Source organism: Mus pahari, chromosome 5 (genome assembly GCF_900095145.1).
Source record: "Mus pahari chromosome 5, PAHARI_EIJ_v1.1, whole genome shotgun sequence".
In the NCBI taxonomy this organism is placed as follows: domain Eukaryota; kingdom Metazoa; phylum Chordata; class Mammalia; order Rodentia; family Muridae; genus Mus; species Mus pahari.
In genome coordinates, this window is record NC_034594.1 from 161580176 (window position 1) to 161596742 (window position 16567).

A 16567-nucleotide genomic window follows, 5' to 3' on the forward strand; every position below is an offset into this window, starting at 1 on the left:
TATTTACCCCTAATAGTTTCCATTGTCATTCTTTAGTATGTATTAATTGGTATCATCCTTGGATTGATTTTAAATGTATACACATACTGTATATACACTCATGAGAAGATGAGAGGGAACCTTGTGGTGCTTGTTCTAGACTTCAACCTTTATGTGGGTTCTGTGGAAGTGGACTCGGGTAACCAGGCTTGGGCCCATTCAGCCATCTCACCAACTCCAGAATGTTTGGTTTTAAAAATACTGTTTAACTCAACACTCTCCCTCTCCCTCCATTCCCCTCTCCCCCCCCCCCCCCCCCCCACACACACACACACACACACACACACACACACACACACANNNCACACACACACACACACACACACACACACACACACACACACACTTAAATGAATTTTGGCTTCAGATTGGGATGGAATTTATATTTCTGAAACAGCACTAAACACATGTGGCATCTTGTACTACATGTTTATGTGAAGCAGGGTCCCCACACTGATGATCATAAAGCCTCTGTCAATCAAGAGAACACTAAGTGCTCTTACACCCTGCACTATCAAATGCAAATGTTAAGATTTAAGTAATGTAAAATAGATATTCATCTCATTGGGAAGCAATTTGTTTCCTTAAAAAAAAAAAAAGTGGTTAAATCATGTGTACACCAAAAGACTGTTTTTCTTTGTTGGCAGTACTGGGATCAAAGCCTGTTCTTGAGCATACTACACAATACTTGAACACTGAGTAACATTCTCAGCCTAAAATAAACTTTCAATTTATCAGTATACATCTGATTTGTATTATATACCAGGTACAGAGTCTCATGTGAAAAGGGATTATAAATATTAAAGTTCAAGCACTGACCTGCGAAGCTTGGTGGTATATGCATTTAATCCCAGGACCTGGGAGAGAGATGCAGGCAGATGAGGTCTGTGCTAGCCAGAACCTGTCATTACCTTCTCACCCCACACAGAACATGTTCAGAAATGTGTCCACACATAATGACTGGCATTTCACCAAGGGAAGCCTTTTGCTTTCTATTCAGATACTGCTCCAAGAACCATCGTCTACATATCCCTCATTTGCAGCAAGAAACAAGCCATTCTTTACCCTCAGTTTGGCACTCAACCAAAAGATGAGTCCATTGCTTCTGGTAATGGAAGTATTCCATGTCACAGAGAAGCTACGGCAGACCTACAAGAAGAGGACGCCATTCCTAAGGACCCTGGAAAGTCCTCGGTGACACCCTGCATGGGATCTTTCCATCTCTGGCGGCATCCCTTAAAGCTGCTGGCCTGACCTCAGCACTGGAGCACATGGTGGCCTTGGGACAGGAACAACCTGAGAGAGTAGAGCATCGCTTTCAGGAGATGGAGACCATTCACCTTAATGCTAGTGGTTTCTCTTCCAACAGTGAAACCATCAGCAGGAGACAATTTTCAAATCTAAAATGACCGTGTTTGTGAACGTTTGATACCAATCTGAAATGAAAGCCAGGAACAAATCGTCTACTACTAACTTAAAGCCTGAAAAGCCTTTTCCTTTATTCAAGGGCATAGAGGCTTAGACAAGTGTTTTTATTTGTTATTGAGTCAAAATGCCTTCATCTTTTCAAGCCCTATTATCAACAGACAGATGGGAACATTTCGATCTTGTACCTTTACAAATGATATTTAATGAGCACAAGATACTAGCTTAATATACCCATATTCTCAAACCATCTGTATGACCAACATTCTACAGTATGTCTCATGTTCAGTAAGTATGCTAGTATAACACATTCAAAGACATGTATCATTTGTTCAAACATTTTTACTTTTATGGGAGGTGGTTTTAGTTAAGAAGACATAGTGGTGCTAGTCATAATGTTTTTATATTTAGGAAATAACTTTTACAAAAAAGTTTAAAAGAACATATTTTAATATACCAGACACAGAAATATATACCAAAAGAACTATGATGACAGGAAAACAGTGACAGTAAACATGATCTACACCACCACTAAAGTGTCTGAAACAATCAGACTAACGAGTAGTAAGTGCACACTGCAAACTCCCCACACGCTATGTACGGGTGATATAAGCAGGAAATTATGAGACACACAGAAAGGAGGACCATACCACACGCTGTGCACACAGGCTGTCCTCACTGAACTCAGCTCCAACTCTTGATCTACAATGATTTGATGCCTGACAACCTACACAGGAAGATCCTAATCAAATCATTGCAGCACTAAGTGTAAAATCCACATACAAATCATGGCGCTTTCCATTTAACTGCAGCAGATTCTCAAGCTCTAGCCACTATATTTACACTTAGGGTTAAGAATAAGGACTACTAGGTAATACGGGCTTTCAAACGTTTGCAGTCTTACATATGGGAGACCTGAGCACCACACACACAGCATAGAGTCAGGAATTCTCTAGTGACAGATAATGTGTCCTTGGCTCAAGACAAGTCCCCACAGGCAGGTTCCTTTGAGTAATGCCACCTTCCAGATCCCTGAGTGGACACTTCACTGGACCCGGCAGTTTTCGTTGTTCATGGAATCAGGCCCAGCAGCAGGGCTGGAGGCAGGGTAGACCCGCTTGGCCCTCAGGCTCTCCCTGGGGCTCTCTGTAGAGTTTCTCCCAGGAATATTACTGGCTGTGAGAGATTTTGCTGGGAGTTCTTGGAAGGCAGTGTGTGAATCCGCTGAGCTCTCCTGAACAACCTTGACCTGCAACATACATAATCTGTTAGAGGCTCAAAAATGCATCCATATTTTTTGATGGTTATCACTGTTTTGTTCTATAAGGGACTGAACCAAGGGCACTATCTGTGTTAGGCAAGTGACCCACCAGTGAGCTACATTCTCAGCCATCTTTTTACTTTAGATTTGAGATAGAGGTTCACGTTGCTGCCCAGGCTAGCTCTGAACCTACTTTATAGGGTAGAGAGAGCACTGAACTTGTGATCCTCCTGCTTCAGCCTCCTCGATGATGGACGTAAGAGGTCTGTGCAGTAAGGTCTGGTCACTCTCAGGAGTGGTCAGCACCTACCACCTAGGGCTCTTCTGTGGGAGGGACTACAGTTTTTTTTTTTCCTTAAGATTTACTTAGTGTTATAGCTAAGTACACTGTAGCTGTCTTCAGACACACCAGAAGAGAACGTCAGATCTCATTATGGATGGATGTGAGCCACCATGTGGTTGCTGGGATTTGAACTCATGACCTTCGGAAGAGCAGTCAGTGCTCTTAACCACTGAGCCATCTCTCCAGCCCCCCGACTACAATCTTATTATCTGCCTCCCTGAAAGCAGAAGTTACCTAACAGGAATTTACAATGTCAGACACAACCTATATATAATAAGTCTCAGACTTCTCTTGATATCACTGATGGCCAGAGCCCTGCTCTCAAGCAAGTGTGGCATTTCAGAACTGAAGGCAAACAGTTTGAAAGTAAAGACTGCATCTAATTTACTTACACTCATTTTTAACACCCACAATGCACCTGAGTACAAGGTACATGCACAACAAATTCCTGAGAACCAAAACCTGCCTCATAAGTCCCGAGTCCCTGAGGCATTCACAGTAAGTGCAATACAAATGCAGATGACTGACTTCAGAGGAAAACACTGTATTTACAGTATGTCAAACACCCAGGACCCATATAGAAGTGTCAATCACTCTCTTAATAGTGTTGTTTCCATATTGGATTGGGAAACAATTATCTAATAATTAAGTCCAGAAAGAACAAATCTCCCATGGTGTTTTGTCTTTTAGATGAAAGAAAGTATACCAGAAAACAAAGCTGTAAGGAAAGGTAAGATGTTGCTGTAGGTGAGGAGTCAAAGCATATGACATACATAACAGTGAGGAAATGTGAGGATGAGAATCGGATAAGAAGGGTTGGAGACCAGGCTGTTGGTACAGTGCTTGTACTGTAAACCTGAGGACCTACTATATATATACATTTGAGACATGACAGCACTGTAGGGATTGCTGGCTAGATAGTCTATTCTACTTGGTGAGCTCCTGATCAATAAGAGACCCTATCCCAAAATAAGGTGAAATACAAGGAAATACAAAAACAAAAAGTTAAAGGCAAGAATGGAAGTTTCAAGTACAAAACCTTTAGAAGAAAGCAGGGCAGCAAGATGAGATCAGTTGAACTCAGGAGTTTAAGACCAGCCTGCACAATAGTGAGCAGCTAAAAACAAAACCAGTCATTAATGGGCCCAGTGGCCCAGGCCTGGATCCCAGATGCTCAAGAGACTGAGGGGGGAAAAAAATGGCAGTTTTTAAGGCCTGCTTGAACCTGCTAGGAAGCAGGTCAGGCAACTTAGCGAGATGCTATCTTAAAACAAAAATTTAAAAGGAAGGCTGGGGATGTAGCTCAGTGGTGGAAATCTACAGAAATGCACGATAATTCTACCCAGTACTGTACCTCACCCCTCCCCAAGAAGGAAAAGGTAAGGAAAATTTAAAAAGAAAGGCTACTTTGCAAGTACAGATTGGTCTTCAGTGTGGTGCCCCAAAAATAAGCATACAACAGACACTCCCTAAGTAAGATTTCTAGGTTCTAAAGATTCTGAAACAAAAATAAGACTGGAGATTATTTTCCCATTTATATTCTTTCTATAGAAAGCATGTGGCTTTAACAGCAGTTAAGATACTTTGTACTTATGTAGCAGAGGATGGCCTAGTTGGTCACCAATGACAGGAGAGTCCTTTGGTCCTGTGAAGCCTCTATGCCCCAGTGTAGGGGAATGCCAGGGCCAGGAAGCAGGTGTGGTTGGATTGGTTAACAGGGGGAGAGGGAATGGGATAGGGAGAGGGTATTGTAGCAGGGGAAACCAGGAAAGGGGATAACATTTGAAATATAAACAAAGAAAATATCTAATAAAATATGGAATAAGGTTAAAAAAAAAAAGATACTTTGCACTACAGAAAATACAGTAAATATAAGTCAAACCCCTTGAAAGCCTGCTCTCACCTCAGATCCTGTGCACAGGACACTGAAAAGCCAGCAGCAAAGGACCAGGAGTTGGTGAAAAGTTGAAGGGAAAAAGGTTTGTTGGTGATGGCTTTTAAAAAGAAGCAATGACACCAAGACAAGGTCTCCCTTGAATCTAAGAGACCTAGGGTTTTCAGTATTTAGGTTCAGATGGGAAGAAGGAAAGGACGGAAGCAGAGAGATTGATGGACCACTCAGAGAGAAGGAACTGAAACAGCAAGGCCTAAGCAAGGGACTACAGTCCCTTGTCTGACACAGAATTGAATCAGTTACACTGTGAGTGTGATGCTCATGTAGACAGTTTGCTTCTGAATGGTCCACAGCCTGGCAAGGCCCTGCTTCTATCAAATAGTGCCACTACCCATCTTACCAGTGATGCCTGCAGCCAGGATGGAAAGGATAGATGTGGTGACCTGGTGGAAATAAATCCTACTAGCAGGGGAAAATACAATGTCCTCAAAGAACTGCCAGCTGACCCTGTACCCTCAGCCTCACACCATCCACAGTGGCCTTACAAATTACAGAGGCCAGCCCACCAAGCAGCACCATTCAGGGAATCAAGTCTATAAGCAGCAGCTCCTTTGTCTCCGGCAGACTAGGATTTCCTAGTGACATAATAAACAGAACACTGTGTCCAATGCATCTTACCCATTTTTTTTTCTACATTGAACTCATCAGTTATTAATAACTAATATAAGGACTTGCCAGATTTCACTTTAGGGGAGACTTTCCAGTTTTTAGTGCCAAAGCACTTCAGTCGAACAGAGAAGTCAGAAAATGCTGACTTAAACTGAAAATGACTCGGCTAGATTCTTAAAACGTGAATCTAATCATAGTCTCCTAGACCCTGGTTTTAAGAGGGTCCCCTGTCATTCAAGTGCACAAAACTGCTTTGTAATTCCTAACTGCTGGCGCCAACTACTGCATGTAGCGAATGCAGGGAACACAAATCTGCAGGAAACCATGGTTACTGCTCTGTAGCAGCAGGCTCGAGAGCAGTGTAGAGTGCAGGCCCCCTAGTGTGCAAAAACCTTTCTACTAGGTAATAAATATGAACACCACATGCAAATGGCCTTTACCATCAATTCCCAATAAAAGAAAAAAAAAAGAAAGAAAAAAGAACAGACTCTGTGGGGACTACATAGGATGGTTTCTTATCTTTATAAAAATCTTATTACTAAAGTAATTTCAAGGTTAACATTCACAGCTCCAAGCTAGGAGAAAGCAAATTACAAGGTTTAACTGTATACAGAATGTCATCAATCAAAACAAACCAATTTGCAATGTGTTGCTGTTCTGATACAACTAATCACCAATGTTTCTGGTTTCTGTTATATTAAGATCCTAGAGCTATGCTCACTCGTATAATAGTATATGGGAGCCACTGTACTTGTTGAATGTTATTGGACTGCATATATAAACTCTGACAGGTGAGCAAAGTAACATCACAAAAATTTAAAATTTCTTGAAGTTACTCTAGAAATTGCCAAGAATATCCCCATGGTTCCTAGTTTGAGAAATACAAACAAGCTGCAAAAGAGGCGTGAACCTGGGGAGGCTTCCTCATGAACGTCGTTCTCGCCATTCTTTTAAAGCACTACAGTGTAACAGAACAATGAATAAACCCTGAGTGAAATAAAATGTTGTTGGGATACAGCAGAGAGCTTGACAAGCATACACAAAGCATAAATGGGGAGTGCTGGTGCACATCTACAACTCCAGCACTCAGGAGGTAGAGGCACAAAGATCACAAGTTCAAGGCCATCCTTGGCTACACAGAGAGTCCATGGTAAACCTGAGATTTAAAAATAAAAGTTAAGTGAAACACATGCAACTGCTTACAGAAATGGTGCTACTAGTAGGAATTACAATATTAGAAATAAAAATCACCAAGCAAATATTCTTCACAGTTTGCCCAATGGAGTGAATACAAGCCATAGAGAATTAGGAGCTTTGATGGGGGAGGGCAGATAAACAGTGACCAAAACCTGTGCCCAAAGGAAAACCACCTGTATAAACCACTGAAGCCATGCTTGAAACTCTCAGACAAATGTACTGGGTTTCCCATAACACCAACACTTTCCAGAAAGCTATTCACAAGCAGCCCTTTCAGTAGAGGATTAGGCCTCAGGAAACTGATGTGTATCCTTGGACTTGCTCATTCAGGCCCCTGAGTCAGAGACTGCAATAATATTCACCCCTAGGCCTGCTAACAGACTTCCAGGATAACAGGGAGGAAATGACATTCACACGTTACCTTTTGTGATCTGCTGCCACCAGCTGTTGGTTTGGAGGACTCTACAACATTTTCTTTGCCCAGAGATGGGGAGGATCCCACTAACTTCTGTGTAGCAAAGCGGGGGCTTGTCCTGGTTGCCATGGTTGTTCTCCGAAGGATATATGGGCTTGTCTTTCCAGTTGGGATGTCAGCAAACCCTAAGGGCAAAAGAGCTGCTTGTTGGTAACGGCACTGATCAGCTGTTGGGTTGGCTGGGCTGGCAATAGAGGTCAGATGTTTGTGCATGCATGTACAAAGGTTCAATAACTGTAAAATTAACTACAAAACATAGTTTCCCCTCGGTCATGGAAAACAATGTATTAAACTTCATAATTGCCTTGGTAGTCATCAGATGAAATGGAAAATTAACAGGTTATTCCTTATTACAAAGATAAAAGATTTCAAAGACACCACAATGAGAAAAAGGATCAAGGAGAAATCACATTATACCTTAGGGAAAAAAAAATGGCTTCTTCTATATGGTTGTATTACCTTGCATTTTCTTTTTTTTTTTTTTTTTTTTTTTTTTTTTTTTTTGTCTAATGTTTCCCTTCTCAGAGATTTTAAATGAAAAGCTTTGACTTCTAAGAGAAAAGGCCAGCTCTTGTCTCAGAGTCAATGTAAGCCAACAGTGAGTGACTTAAGGAAAACAGGCTCAAGTGCAATCAGGTAGTGCAGGCTGCNAATGGAAAATTAACAGGTTATTCCTTATTACAAAGATAAAAGATTTCAAAGACACCACAATGAGAAAAAGGATCAAGGAGAAATCACATTATACCGTAAGGAAAAAAAAATGGCTTCTTCTATATGGTTGTATTCCCCAGCATTTTCTTTTTTTTTTTTTTTTTTTTTTATTTTTTTTTTTACCTTGCATTTTCTAAGACAGGTAGGACATTTAATACAAATGAACTAGGATGAGAAAAGGCCAGCTCTTGTCTCAGAGTCAATGTAAGCCAACAGTGAGTGACTTAAGGAAAACAGGCTCAAGTGCAATCAGGTAGTGCAGGCTGCACTTCCTAAGAGTGTCTTTGTATCTGCTCACATTGTCTCCTCCCAGGAAAGGAACTGACCTGACTGGGGTAGAGAAGACTAGTCACAGAAACACTGAAGGATATCACAGGGGGCAAGGCATGGTGGCACATGCCTTTAATCCAGCACTCAGGAGGTAAAGGCAGGTGGATCTCTGAGTGAGGTCGGCCTCCAAGTGAGTCCAGGACAGCCAGGGCTCTTACACAGAAAAACTCTGTCTTGAAAACCCAAAACAAATCACATCAAAACAAAAACAAAAAAACAAAAAAGTGACAACAGAGTACTCTACAACTGCACTCAGCTCTAAGCACAGGCCTATACTACAGAGTGATAGCTAGCTAAATACGTGGGAAACAGTTACTCGGGAGCCCACTCTTCTCATCAGCTTTGATTTCAGGGTGTAGGGCAGAAGACCCAACCTGCTGTAGATTTTATAAATAAATAAATAAATAAATAAAAGTTATATGACTGAACTGGGTATGGCATATGTCTATAATCCTAGCACAAAAAGGCTAAAACAGAAATACTTCAAGATCAAGACCAGCCTGGGCTACACAGCAAGATTCTGTCTCAAAATATCAGAAAGAACTAAAAAACAAAAGACCAGAGTTAAAAGAACATAAAAGTCTACTTGTGATTTTAGACACTGCAACAATATCAAGTAGCTTTCAAAGTTCTAAACTATTACTTCTGGGGAGAGGGGGCCTTGTTAACCAGCCCACTTGTGCCAAGAAAGGAAAGGCTAACTGAAAACAGAATTTCTAAACACACTTAGCAATCATTTCCAAGTCTACCAGCTTTTTGTGCTGATATAGTCAATCTCAGTGATTTATAATGTCACCAATTTAAAAATGAACTAGTTTCTCCAGGCAGTGGGCTACTGTGCAATATTTAAAAACCTAAAAAGTAAAGATTTCTATCTTCCCATGTGCCAATTTTATGTGAAATCTCAAAACTTCACATATTTACACAAGGACTTGAACAAAGGGCCATATGCAAGCTAAAGTTCAGGTCTTCAGATGAGATGCATCCTCACCCCTATAATTCTGTATATAATCTCTGCATACCTTTTTTAACGACTTCTGGGAGTCCTTCTGGCTCAAACTCAGTCTCTTGCTCGTCCTCAGCAAGGTGAGTGCTCTTACTGTCCGATTTCCTGCTTTTCTTAGAAAATGTCTCTGCTGTAGAAGCTGCTGCCCCTCTACCATGCTCCCAAATCCCACTGGACCTTTGCCTCTTGCCTGAAGCTTTATTTTGGCCAGATGTTGACTTCTTCTCACTGACAGAAGTAGAAGTATTTGGAGACGGTCCTGGAATGGAAGAATTAAGCAAAGGAGAACTCTGGAGATCCTGTTTGGACTGCCGTGAATTCAGTCGAGCAACTTCTATTTCTAATATCTCCTTGGCTTTCTTCAGCTCCTCATGGCTTATAAGCAGGGAACAGTACTTATCCAAGTACTTATCCGTTTCCTTGTTTTTTTCTTCCAGAGTCTCTTTCAGCTCTTTGTTCTCAGTCATTAATTCATGTACGTTAATGTCTACAAGAGAACCTGTAAAAACAAAGTGATCCCGTCACACAACTTGCCACTACTCCATTAATAATGGACACTTCCCAGCAGGTAAATTTATTTTTTAAGATTTATTTTTATTTCATGTATGTGAGTACACTGTTGCTGTCTTCAGACACAGCAGAAGAGGGTACTGAATCTCATTACAGATAGTTATAAGCCACCATGTGGTTGCTGGGAATTGAACTCAGGACCTCTGGAAGAGTAGTCAGTGCTCTTTACCGCCGAGCCATCTCTCCAGCCCCCAGCAGGTAATCTTTAAGCCTGGTCTTTGGACTTTTCCAGACATTAAGGAACACATTCTATTCATGTCTGAAGAATATGAAACAGTCTAATACATAACAGTGTAACTAAAACCCAACAAAACTTAAATCCCCTTACAGAATTATTTACAAGAGCCAAGCAAACTAACTTTTTATATCCCTCTTTTCCCAACCTATTCTGAATAAGCACCAGAATGAATAAGCAATGTAACTCAGTAATGATCATAAAGTCTATGCTGCACGGTTTTGGTGACAGGTGCCAGCCTATGAAAATTTAAGTCACTAAAGACTGTGAAAGCATTTTGAGTGAATACAGGGAGAAGCAGGTACAAATGTAGAACCACATCAAGGCAGGGCCTCAGTAAGCTTCTGGTGCTAGGGGTGGCCACTGATCTATGAGGACAGCTCCCAGTTTTCCAAACCTACTCCAATCACGCTTCTTGGTAGAAAACCACTGCACTGCACTGCCCTGCCATACTCTAGAAGCCTCCCACACATACTAGTCACTGGGTGTCCATGGAGAAAGCAGAGTGTGAGTGGATAAAAGCAGCATGGTTAATTACCAATGAGGGGAGGGGAGGGGAGAGGAGGGAGAAGGGGAGGGGAGGGGGGAGGGAGAGGGAGAGGTGAGGCGCACACCTTTAATCCCAGCACCAGGGAGGCAGATTTCTGAGTTTGAGGCCAGCCTGGTCTACAGAGTGAATTCCAGGACAGTCAGAGCTACACAGAGAACCCCTGTCTCGAAAAACAACAAACAAACAAACAAATCAAAAAACAAAACAAAAACAAAACTCAAACACTACCAAAACAGCAAACTCTTTATGGAAATCCATTAGCAAAGGGTACCATCTTTCCCTCATGGAAATAATTCTATTTCGAAATGTAGGCTTCACTCTGACTCCTATAGTCTTAACTACAGTTAAGTCTTTACACAAGGTTAAGACCACAGTTCAGAAATTAGAAAACACTACTAAAAAACTACTAAACTCCTTTTAGAAACTTAGTGCAGAACTGAGCACTGAAGCTATCTATTTTCAGCCTGCACACGGAGCACCCCATCGAACACCCACCTGCTCTCTGCCTCTGTGCAGCTTCAAGCTGGGAGAGCTCTTTCTGCAACACTTCCTTTTCTCCTTCCAGCTGTTTACAGGATTTGAGCAACAACTTTATTTTCCCCTGAGCACGTTGAAATTCCTTCTCAAGCTGATTCACAGATTTAAGGTGTGCTGCCTACAAAACAGATGTAATTTCATTTAAAACCTTGAATTTTATTTAAGTATATAGAAAAAAAACTAAAACATATTAAAGCAGCACATAGTACAGTTATGTTTAAAATATAAGATCTCAAAATGCATAAAATAAGACCCCTCTCTACTCAGCTCCCTAATTCTCCCCAACAACCAGTATGGATTTGGAAATTGTTTTCAGCATGACAAGGTTCATGGTTCCTAAAGTAATATCCCATGGCTCCTAGGCTCACTGAAGAATCAGATGGTGAAGATCACTACAGACCTGAGCACATTTGCTTGGGTTCCAAAAGCTGAAACAACTGACACATTACAGTGTCTTACAAAGACAACCAGAGTAGGCATACACAATTAGCAGAGGCAAAGGAATCTATCTATCTGTCATGGAAACTTACTTTGGTGTTCTTTAGTTCTTCAACCAGCACTTTTAATTCTTCTGTTAGCCTGTTTTTCTCATTATTGTATTCTTCATTCAGCTGTGTAGTTTTCTGTAGCATATCATGCAGCTCCCCCTGTAGCTCTGCTTCCTTCCCAGTCATTGTGTTAACCTGGAATTTAATCTTCATTAGCACTTGCTCTGGGTGGTCTGTTCTGAGTGAATTAACCACTGTTATGGCCCACACAGTTTCTTTAAGAAAATAGAACTTGGTGGGGCGAGGTAGCGCACGCCTTTAATCCCAGCATTTGGGAGGCAGAAGCAGGTGAATTTCTGAGTTAGAGGACAGCCTGGTCTACAAAGTGAGCTCCAGGATAGCCAGGATTACACAGAGAAACCCTGTCTCGAAAAACAAACAAACAAACAAACAAACAAACAAACAAACAAAGAGAAAGAAAAAGAAAGAAAGAAAGAAAGAAAGAAAGAAAGAAAGAAAGAAAGAAAGAAAGAAAGAAAGAAAGAAAGAAAGAAAGAAAGAAAGANAAAGAAAAAGAAAGAAAGAAAGAAAGAAAGAAAGAAAGAAAGAAAGAAAGAAAGAAAGAAAGAAAGAAAGAAAGAAAGAAAGAAAGAAAGAGAAAATAGAACTTGGCTAACCACTCTTTTCCCCCAACTAATCCACTCACCTAGTATACTCAAAATCTACTAGTGTGCTTCCATTTTTTTTTTCCTCAGCAAAGATTTAAGATAGCAGTAAGAAAAAAAAGAAAGATAATATTCCTGAGTCTTAAAACCATTCATAAAGGTTTTAATTTAAATTAACATTAGAGAATGTTTTAAGGGATTGCCTTAGTTTTTATTTACCGTCTTAGATTTTTATCAGTTCTTAGATATACTAATCCCACCATCCATGCTAAGGATTAAGGTTATAAACACGCAAATCTTAGAAAATACAGTTGTGATAGACTTCATTTTCTAGACATTCCTTTTTAATTATCTGTTGAATAAAACATTTAATTTGAAGGAATCCCTTTCACAGATCAGTCTAATTTTTCTCAAGCCCACCCTAAAAGCTAGGAGTGTCCCACTGGTCCTAATTACAGTATCTTTAGGCATTCTTTCTTCTAAAGGTAAGAAGGGCAGAGAACGGCTTCTGACCTTAATCTGTTACATTCTTGCCACAATGGTTCTCTGCTGGATAAAGAGCTATTATACCGTGATGAACTTCAACTGTAGATAAGAACCTAGAACTATCTATATCAAATCCAAGATGTGAAGGTCACATCAAAAAACTAATCTAATTCACAAAAATGTCCCTTACAAGCACATTAAAGCAATCACTGCTGCTTGAGCTGACTCAATGTTTCTGTAGTCAAGACCATATAAACACAAAGTGTCTCCCTCCCTGACCATACTTCCACGTGAAAATCACAAGTAATGACACTTACTCTTTCAACAAGCACTATTTTCTCCAACTTTATCAATCCAAGTTCACTTTCTAAACTCTTGTGGGAATTCTGCAGTGCTTCAAAGGTGGTCTGCAACGTGTCGTTTTTAGATTGCAGCACTTGGACCTTCTGCTCCAGCGCAATAGTCAGATTTCTCAGTTCTAGTTTCTGCTTCTGCCAGAGTTGCTGCTCTCCTTCCACTTGGGCAAGTTTACACACAAGCTGCTCCTGACCTTTAAGTTGCTCTTTCAGTGTCCTGACCTCTTCCTCCTCCTTCTCTAGTTTCTGTTTGCCAGCTTCTACTTCTTGAGTGAGGGCATTTACAGATGACTGAAAAATAATATATTTATTCTTGGCCTCACCAAGGTCCTGTAGCAGCTGAGCCTTCTCAAGTTCAAGAGTTTGTACTTGGCTACCCAGATTCTGTTCTTTGGTCTTATGGACCTCTTGGTCATTGCACAAGGAAACCACTGTCTCGTTGAGCTCCTTTAACTGAGTTTGAAGCATCTCCACTGTTTTTTTGGCTTCCTCTTGCATCTGTATGTTCTCTTGCTCTTTATCTTTCAGTAAGTTTTCAACAGAAGAATGTATTGTTTCTAAGTCAGATACTCGCTCTTGCTCTTTTTTTAATTCTTTCATGAGATTTTCATTTTCTGACCTTGTACTATTAAGTTCTAACTCCAAGTCTTGGAGGTTTTGGGCCATTCTTTGAATTTCTGATTTTAAAGTCTGTATCTCTGCTTTGGAATTTTCAGCTTGGAAAATCATGTTTTTCTCTGATAGTATCAATTCTTGTTCAAGGTTCTCAACTTGGTCCTTAAGCAAGTCTACATGTTGCTTACTTTCCTTCAGTTGTTCTAGGATCTTGTGCTGCTTTTTTTCATCAGCATCTATGTGAACTTTCAGCTTTTGAATGCTACTTTTCAAATGATGCACTTCTTCCCCTGGTTGGTCTAGACTCTGTTCTTGGGCCTTCAAGGTTTCTTGGTCATTACACAAGGCTGCCACTTCCTCCCTGAGTTCTTTTAACTGTATTTGAAGCATCAGCATTGCAGACTTAGAGTCTTCTTCCATCTGTACGATTGCTTGCTCCTTCTCTTCCAACAGACTTCTCAAGGAAGAACACAATTCATCTAATTCTGACACTTGACTTTGTTTCTCTTGTAGCTGCTTTGCTAGATTTTCTCTTTCAGACCTAACTGTAACAAGGTCCAATTCGAAAACTCTCAGGCTTTTGGTCATTTCATCCTTTTGTGCCTTAAGGGTCTCCACTTCTGCTTTCAAATTCTCAGAATCAAGAATTGCCAGCTCTTGGTTTTCTTCTGACATCTCCAATTCCCGCTCCAGATTCTCCACTTTATCCTTCAATGAGTCACTTTCACGCTGGCTTTCTTTCAGTTTCGCCACAGCACTGAGGTGCTTCTTTTCATCTGCCTCAATTCGGACACTCAGTTTTTCGATGCCTCGTCTCAGCTGATGCACCTCCTCCTGGGTTGAGCTCAGCTGCACTGCAAACTCACCTTTCTCCTTCAGTGCCACCTCCAAGGCCTTAGAGATTGTCTGCTTTTCACATTCTGACTCAGTCAGCTTGATCTGGAAGTTCTGAGACTCCTTGACCAGTGATTCTTTTTCTTTATTCAGTTGTCCAATTTGTATTTCCAGCTCACCAATCGCCAAAGATAATTCTTGTGAGTCATTCTGCAAATTCTGCAGCTGCTCCTGGAGATGAGCTTTGTCTTTTGATAGCTCACCCACATTAAAGGACAGAGTCTGAATGAGATCTGCTTTGTCCTTGACCTCAGACTCTACTGCCCCAATGTGACGGAGGCTTTCCCTTTGGTGAGACTCCAGCTCTTCTATTCTCTCTTTCATCTTTTTAGACATCTGATCCAGTGCTTTGCTTTCTTTTAACACATTATCTAATTCTTCCCGAAGTCTGTTTCTCTCACTTATAACTGTAAATAGTTCTTCTTTAAGGTCAATGATAACCTTCTGCTTACTTTCAGTGTCTCTTTCCAAACAGAGCTTCTCTGCTTGAACCACCTCTAAGTTAGTTTCTACAGATATGATGTGATGCTCAATATTAGCTTTCTCAGACTTCATTCTGGTCAGTTCTCTTTCCATATCAAGAAACTTGTCCTTATAATTGTCTTCTGGGTTGGTTGCATTATCTTTAGTAGATTCACTTAACTCATTTGCTCCCATATCTAAGTTAAAACCAAGATCTTCTGACCTTTCTACTCTCAGACATACCTCCTGGTTACATGGAAGGGATTCCAACTTTTCACTTAAATCAACTTTTTTCTTCTTGAGGTCCTTGACTATTTTTTCCAATTGTATGCATGTTGCAATCTTGATCTTTAGCTGTACTTCCTGTAAACTCAGTTTTGAATCTGCCTCCATAATTTCATTTAGCAAACTTTCAACTTTTTTGTCCCAGTCCTCTACTTCAGGAAGTAATCTTAAATTCTCATTTAAAGTGTCTTTCTGCAACTGGAGATTCTGGATAGACCCCTGATCTTCCAGAACATCCATGGGTACCAAAACATTGGAACTAGAAAACAATTCAGAAATGCATTCTGAACAGTCCTGGTTTTTGACCTCTGCTGGTGCCTCACAATTGGTCTTCAGGGGCTGCTCTTCACACCCCTCTCCTGTGAGCCTGGTAGTCTCAGCCTCAGTGACTGAAGTTTCCAGACAAAGGTCCTGCTGAATATCTTTATCACAAGTCTGATCAGTGTCCTGCTTTGGTGTTTTTTCTGTAGTCTCTGAAATATATACTTCTGATTCTTTTATATCATAATTATCGTTTTGGCAATGAACAGCCTATAATATAAACCAAGAAAGCATTTTATTTTTTGGAAGAATCAAAATAGAATCAATGGTTTAACTATTACTTTATAGAAACTGTTCATATGGGTACTGCTTTGTATATCCCTCCAAATAGCATCACTCTCAGCACTTCATTCCATCCTGCTCTGTCTTGACAGTCAACATGAGCATTCAGTGGGCTCTACCTATGTGCAAAGCACTGGGTAAGTTATTTATCATAAGGATTAATCCTCCAAGACATTTATTTCACTACATCTAATATGGAAATTACATCTTTCTTTCACAGCTTTTAATGTTTTAGGAAGCTTAAAAGAGTAGTTTCTTGTGGTTATCAAATAAGAGAGGCTAACAAACTTCAGATAAAATGGTTAATGTTTTGATCCTTAGTCTTCATTTATTTACTAAGAAAAGCAGTAATGTTTATGAGCAGATTGTCTGCCCAAACACCTCATCCTAGTCAGTACTTTCTTGGATAAAGTGCATGTTTTTGTCTCAATTTCATATAAAGTGGGGCACTATGATCATGACTACCCCAAC

The 16567-nt window shown here is 40.5% G+C and overlaps 1 protein-coding gene across 1 annotated transcript in view; it reads right to left on the reverse strand.

Moving 5' to 3' along the window:
• Positions 1 to 1564: 1564 nt before the first annotated feature.
• Positions 1565 to 16567, reverse strand: part of Cenpf (centromere protein F) — a 44327-nt gene continuing 29324 nt past the window's right edge. The window contains exons 12-17 of the mRNA XM_029538795.1: positions 13199 to 16024; positions 11773 to 11925; positions 11201 to 11360; positions 9367 to 9849; positions 7250 to 7428; positions 1565 to 2713 (exon numbers count right to left, since the gene is read on the reverse strand). Of these exons, the coding sequence (XP_029394655.1) occupies positions 2510 to 2713; positions 7250 to 7428; positions 9367 to 9849; positions 11201 to 11360; positions 11773 to 11925; positions 13199 to 16024 (4005 nt within the window). The 3' untranslated portion in view covers positions 1565 to 2509. The remainder of the gene's footprint in view (positions 2714 to 7249; positions 7429 to 9366; positions 9850 to 11200; positions 11361 to 11772; positions 11926 to 13198; positions 16025 to 16567) is intronic.